At 43.3% G+C, this 7267-nt stretch overlaps 1 protein-coding gene across 1 annotated transcript in view; it reads right to left on the bottom strand.

The window, feature by feature from the left end:
- Positions 1–836: 836 nt before the first annotated feature.
- LOC130576759 (uncharacterized) overlaps positions 837–7267 on the bottom strand; it is a 7869-nt gene continuing 1438 nt past the window's right edge. The window contains exon 3 of the mRNA XM_057371647.1: positions 837–996. Within this exon, the coding sequence (XP_057227630.1) occupies positions 936–996 (61 nt within the window). The 3' untranslated portion in view covers positions 837–935. The remainder of the gene's footprint in view (positions 997–7267) is intronic.

A 7267-nucleotide genomic window follows, 5' to 3' on the forward strand; every position in this document is an offset into this window, starting at 1 on the left:
TTGGTAATGATCACCTTGCAGTGGCACAGTGGAAACACAGGTAACACCGTGGAGGTTTCTTAGTGCAAACTTTGGGAAAACACAAACCTATATTTGCTGTGGTTTCTTTCCAYGTTGTATAACGCTCCTACTGCCTGCATGGCACTGCTCTCCTTGGTATTGCAAATGAGGTGATGCCTCTGCATCATTTGTGGTGCCACAGCTGCTACTGAGGAGCTGCTAATCCATTCCCTTCCATTTTGATGCCCTTACAGTAGCACCTATTCCAGCGTGGATTTCACAYGACATTTCCAAATGCTCTTGAGCAGAGTTTAATGGCAACTTTYTTTCATATAATATTTTGCTAACCTCCATGACTTAAGGAGCAGCAGAAATCATTTTTTTCCTCAATGAAYAGTTTGGGAGGGATATGCACGGAGAGAAATACAACACCTCCTGTTCCCATAACCACAAGGAATGAAAAAGCATCTTCTACCTCTATATAGCAGTATAACTTGTTTCTGATATACATTCGGTCTGTGGGAATATGAAGGGCTGTTTCTTGCAGTAATAGCTGAGTGGCTGTATTGCCTTTTTTTCCTCCATCTATATGCCTTTGGGGTGGCCCCTTACCCTTAATGTGAGCAATTATGAAGTGCTTCCTATGATACATCTGATTTAGCATTAAGAACTTAATTTCCCAATAGTGTATATAATCTTTAAAGATGGTCATTTTTCTTCTTTTTTTTTTGGATGAAATTTCCTACCCGCAGTGAATTCTGTGAGGAAATGGTAAGRCTTAGACAGTTAACCTGCCAGCTACACTAACAAATCAGAAAGTTTGACATCTAGACCAGACTATTAGTTCCTGCAATGAACTGACAACATGAAACCACAGATGGAAGGATTTGGTGTTGCAAAATTTTACCTGCCAAATTGGAGGCTGTGGTGTCCTCTCAGAAGAAGCAGCCCATTCTGGGAGGCATCCTCRAGAAGGAGAATGTGGCAGCTGTTTCACTTTTCACAGCAACATGACACAGTGTTATAGGAAAGAAAACACAGAGAGTTATCTCAGTTGATTGAAATGAAGCCAAATGACAGYGTGCCATACCACAGCCACTCAATTACATATGTTGAATGCAGATAAAGCTGTAGTTACCCATAATGGACTTTGGCCAAAAGACAACATCATGAATCTTTCCAAGACACTAAAGGATTTTCACTGACCAAAACTTGAACATGTTGGCGGATAACAGCTAGGTTGAAGGCCATTTGGGGATAACAAAAATAGATCATAAATGTCACTGTAGATAGCACATGGCTGTAAGCCACTGAAATATAATTGATCAAACTTCTATCTCTTTGGGAAGAATRATGACCATTTTACTGTCAACCCAGATTCAGCAAAAAATCCTCCAGACATATGTCATTCAAACTACTCAAACWTCTAATACAGTAATTACAAGGAAGYAGTGCAGTAAGCTCTGTGAGGCTGTAGCTWGTTTTAATACTGGTTTCTTTTTTATAAAAGTGGATGCTTTAAACACTATGCATTGTCAGAGAGAAAAGGATTACTAATTGAAGGTGCAAATTTCTTTTTTTTTTATTTAAGCCCTTGTTATATTCCATTGCACATCCTCTACCTTTAAATTAATTACAGTATCTGCTGTTGCYATCTGTATCAAGAGTTGCATTAGTCTTTTTGCAAAGTGTGAAAAACAAAGWCTAACATTAGTCTAACATTAGACATTAGAAAATGTCCTAAATTGCTCAAATATGAAGTGAGACATAAACCTGAACATATTCTAGAGTCAGATAWGTATTTTGGAATTAGGTCTCTGCTCTGACTTTGAAAATCTGGGCCATATCTTACTGTTTAGGGTCTAGCCCATAGATGTCCTACTGAGCTCAGAGCATCCTTGCATTTACTAGGTAAGCAACAACATTTCTYCCATGCAGCAAAATGTGGATGTTTKGAAGACTAAAAATTATTTATAACCTTYTTGAAAAGGATTATTTTTTAATAACAAAAAGTTCCACGAGTTCAGCTAAATATTAGAGAACAGTGACAGATTCTTTACTCCAAAGGCAGCCCTGCTTACATATTGCTTATACTCTTAGGCTGTACCCATTGTAATTTTTATTTAATTTAAAGTTTAATTCACCCTTTTTAAGACTTAATCCAAAGCCCACTGAAACACTCCCCTTGACATCAAAGGATTTTGGACCAAGTCCTTAATGAATGTAAGCACAAGTGTTCTAAAAGGAGAAACAAATATTTCTCTGTTTCTGACATGGACTATTTTTAGTGCTACAAGGTCAGATAGTAGATTTTGGCATGAGAATGTTTGATATAGATACTTTTCAAGGAAGAAGCAGCACAGTACTTCACATCAATACAAATACAGATGCTTGTTTGGAGGTCAGAGTTCATAAATAGTCAAATGCGAACACAGCTATGAACAGTGAATGTGTACTAATTTACTTTACCATATCAATAAACTACTGCCTCTCTGGAAAATTTATTTTGGAATTTGGTAACCAAGATTTGTGCTCTAGATCAGCTTCATTGTTGACCTACTGTGTGATCTTTGGACAGAAAAAAAAACCAAAAACAACAAACAGGATATGGACCTGTGGACATCCATCTCTTGTGAGCAAGGTAATCTAATCATYATCCTATATTCTGGAGGAAAGAAAATGAGGTTGGGACTGTAAAATGAGGGCTGATGGTTGATAGAAGATCTGTAGGCATCATAGCTGATAGCCCATAGCACAAAACAGTTATAACCTCCTCACTTAGAAAAGAATATGTCAACTTTTATCCACACTGTCTGCCTTTTCTGAAAGGAAATAAAACCTGGCAGAGATGGAAATAAACCCCTGCTCACTCAAAAGCTTTAGCTTTAGGTAGGTGTCCTTAGAAGTAAGGTAATTGTGGAAACAATGTGATGGGTGTTCTTTCCTGTGAACCTTTTCCCTCCAGGCTCTCCTCACCTGCATGGTGACAGTCAGCYCCTGTGTGATCTGGGGCTGGGAACGTGGATGGATTCCAAGTTGCAGATTTGGCATTCAATCAGCCTACTAATCAAAAAAAAAACCCCATATTTCCTTTCCCCAGGAAAGCAAACGTGTATGTTGGGATGACCCTTTCCCTCACACCAGACTATGCTGCCCACCTCAGAGGTAAAAGACAGCCTGTTATCCTGTCTATTGAACTTCTATGTTCATTGAGTTGTGGTTGCTTCTCACATGACCTTTTTTTCATCTTCATCTGAGAAAGAGAAGTGAGACTCCAAGAGCACCTGAAAGCCTAAAGGAGACCACATACASTAGGAAGCACAGGGTTGCAAACATGGCTCATAGGGTAAAAAGTCACTTTCATGCTGAAATTCTGGCTCTATGGCTTTGACTCAAATTGTTTGAGCTGCAGGCAGTTTGAGTCCACCTGTAAGAAGAAGGCTTTGTGGAATGCTTTATCCATCACCTGTGCTGGAGGTGCACCCTCCTCCATCTTGGAAGAAAAATGCAGAATTTGTGGCTAAAAGGTACTGAAGTTCCATGGATTTTCCATGGGCCAAGTGTATTGAAAGACTGAATATATAGATTTGAGTGATGTGTGGGAGTAAGAAGAATACAAAAAAAATAAATATATTTATGTAGTTCGGGAAAGATGGAAGAGATGGGAAAAAAAATCAAAGGACCTGAAACAGCAAATAAGCTCTATTATTAATAAAAATTAATTATTATCCCCTGGAGTGCAGATAAGCTTGTTTTACTAAGTGGTCTTTTCAGATTTAGATGTGAAACCACATAAGCGAGACCCAGAGCTGTAATTAGGGACAGAGCTCCACCACAGCTTAGATGTGTTGATCTCTTGTGATGGGAAGGACTGGTTTTGTCTAGGATACATGAGAGAGTACCACTCAGGCTTCCACCAAAGTAGAATCTGCCTAAACAGCCCCATTCACTGCCACAAATTATTTCTGGAGCTGAATTAAAGATTTCATACAAAAACACGCGTTGCAAATGATTTCAGATCTTAATTTATTGGGACACCTGTCTTCTATGTGGGATTGCTAGTTTGTTAATAGGATATAGGTATTTCTCGGCCTTGCAGGGAATCGGGAGCGGGGAAGAAAGGAGGATGGATGAAGGCGATGCCGAAGGCCGGTGCGCGGTGGGCGCAGCGCTCCCTGCCGCCGGCCCAGAGGCGGGAAGAATGGGACCGGCCGCGCTCTGGGGACACGGGGAACGCTGGGAACACCCCTGTCACATCCTTTCGCGGCAGCAAGCTGCTACGACTGTAACACAAACGGCCAAATGACAACCGTTTAAAAAAAAAAAAAATAAATAAATAAATAAAAATCACTGTAGTAATTTTGATAATGAAACTGACTCGTTGGAGGAGCTCCGCGTTATCCMTCTGTTTTCCAGAGCTTCCGAACGAAGCGATTGTCAAAACGCTGGCGGCTAGAAGCACACCCGTGGGAAGTGTTCGCGTGTCCGCGGWGGATCCGTGTGCCGGATTTTCTCCCCAGGTGCAGCCCGGCCGCCCCCGGGTGCGCAATGGCAGCGAGAAAAAAAACACTGGAGTTCGCTGAAACACGTGAGAGCAGAGCCGGGAGCGGACGGGCAGCAGCTCACAGCCGCGAAACTCGGGTGASCCAGGCTGCCGGGGCTCGGGTTGCCGCAGGAGCACGGCGGTGCCCGCCCGGCTCTGCTCACCTGGAGCCGCAGCGGGGCCGGCGGGGAATCGTGCCCTCCGGTGGCCGCCGGCCGCACAGCCCAGCCCGGCCCGGCCCCACAGAGTCCCCGCAGCCGCAGCCCCGCCGGCGGGGCCGAACCGCACCGCGCCCACCCACGCCAGACCCAGGTACGGAGGATGGAGAGAGATGCTTGCAGCTTTTCCGTGTCCTTGGTTGTAAGAGCTTCCTTTTCCGGGAAGGAAAAAAGAGGTGGAAGAAGATGAGAAACGGGTCCCACTCTCATACCCTTTATATATTCCTTTTGCCAGTTTGGTGTTGCTGTGCTCAAATTTGTACCAGGGCACAGTGAGAGTTCCTAGCCTGTTTCCCAGTGTGCTTTCAACACGGAGAGAATTACAGCACAAATGCCAGTGTGGAAAGTGGCTAGGTGCTCTCTCATTCCTTCTGAAGGGATATGGTCCTGAGCAGGCTTTCACCTAGAATCCATAGGAATTAAAATACCTCTCCACGGAAACTAGTAGGGAAACTTCAATTGATCTCAGTGGTCTTTGCAACATAAAGATACAACTTCTGAGGAAACACCCGACTGAAGACTTCAGCATCAAAAACACGCTGCCTCTAAGCATGCATGTATGTAATACTTACATTGTTCAACATCCCAAGGAATCACCAGCAGTGAGAGTTTTACCRCATTGAGCAGCCTTTGTGAGCTAAATGACAATGTGTGTATGTGTTTGCTGTATGGAGAACACAGAACAGCCTTACTGAAATCCAACTGTAATCTGTGTGTATGCACAATGTGTGTAACACATTGATGAGGGGCACCAGTGTCCCTGTAACCAGACCATAAGCACATGAGTTCTTAAACTTCTGCACTCATTTACAAGCGTTTTTTYCTCTTTTTCTCTGATTTAGGCAGACAAAATCGGACCTTTCATTCTTTCTTAGAAATCAAGGAAAGAATCAACCTTTTGGCCTACTCAAAAACTGTGATGTTTCTGCCTGGCTAAGGCAGATACTCCTYGTCCCATCCTGTGAGTATATCAAGAGTTAATGCGTGCCTAAAGAAGGGCTGGCATAAAGTTGGGGGAATCCCTTACAGCTATTTCCCTGTGATCAACCATGACCATAATGATTGTCACAGACCACGTCACTCCTCTTTTCTTCCTGCTAGGAATTTGTCATTTATTTATCTCTATGTTCACACCCACACCTAATGGTTGCTTTACCAGCATTATACCTTACTGCACAGGTGAAAAAATGCTGGAGTGCTCTGGGTCCTGCCAGTGCTCTGTGTATCATTGCATCCCACAGCATGTATTTTCTCGAGCTGAAGCCCAGGAAAGCTTGCAGGAGTGGACCTGGAAGTATATCTAGAAAGGCCCTGAATCTGTTTGCAGTTTAGCTTGCTATCATCAAAGAGTGAAACAGRGTTGACATTCTGCCCAAGGAGCCGGGAGAGTCTTTACCCAAGCCATGCCTATGCATAGACGGAAACAGGACATGGCATCCTTTATCCCATGCTTCAGAGTGGTCTGCAGGACTACCTTAGCGGCTTAAAGGAGGCTCAAAACAGATAGTTTAACATTGCATAACTAAAATTATTATTATTATTAATTATTATTATTATTATTATTATTATTATTATTATTATTATTATTATTATTATTATTATTTTAGTGTGAAATGCAAAAGCTCCACTTCAATCCCCATCAGAACTGTAGATTTCAAAACAAACCAGAATTTAATTGATTTTCTTTAATCTCTGCACAGACTCCACTCCCCTTCCCTCCTGACACCTATATATGTATTCACAGTGCATGCATGTACACACAAACACATCCTCACACATAAAAACATACCAGTATGTCTTTCTCTCTCACACAGACCCCCAGACATGACTCTGACACAYCCACCCTCCTCCCCACAGAGCACACATCCCAGCACTAGGCAGGGTGGGGGGGTCCAGGCAGGCTCCCAGAGCCAGCCCAGCACAAGTCCCCCAGGACAGATTGTTGGCACCACGGCTCATCTGGTGATGAACCCTGCACTTCTGTGTGGGTCTTGGAAATAACATCATGGGCTTCATTTCCTTTGCTCCTGAGCCCTCAAATTTTGTGTCACAGATCAAACAAAAGCCCAAATGAAGATGATGCAGGGATTGTGTGCAGTCGTGGTTCATATAGCAGAGTGCAGGTCTCCCACATGAGTCCTGCTAACCACTGCTGGTTGCTTTTGCTGCAGTTTGCATGAAGAGCAGCTGACATTAAACCCAGCCATCTACCCCACGCCTTTCTCTTCAGCTCCCTCCCTCCCTACATTTCTCCATGTTTTCTATTTTTACAAACGATGTAATACTGCTTCTCCACCTGTCCTTGCCTCTTCCACACACCCTGCTCTGCACAYCCTCCTCCTGCCCCAGGACAAGCAGGTGATGTCCTGAATTCCTGCTCAAACTTCGGGTGACCAAGACAAGTCCCCTCCCAAATCAGCTCAACAGGTGCTGCCCCTGTCTCCTTTCAGGCAACATCCCTTTTCCAGCAAGGTAATAGCTATCCAGGTTTGGGATTGCACTTTGA

Source organism: Malurus melanocephalus, unplaced genomic scaffold (genome assembly GCF_030028575.1).
Source record: "Malurus melanocephalus ecotype Western Australia unplaced genomic scaffold, MMel_1.1 scaffold_150, whole genome shotgun sequence".
NCBI lineage: Eukaryota > Metazoa > Chordata > Aves > Passeriformes > Maluridae > Malurus > Malurus melanocephalus.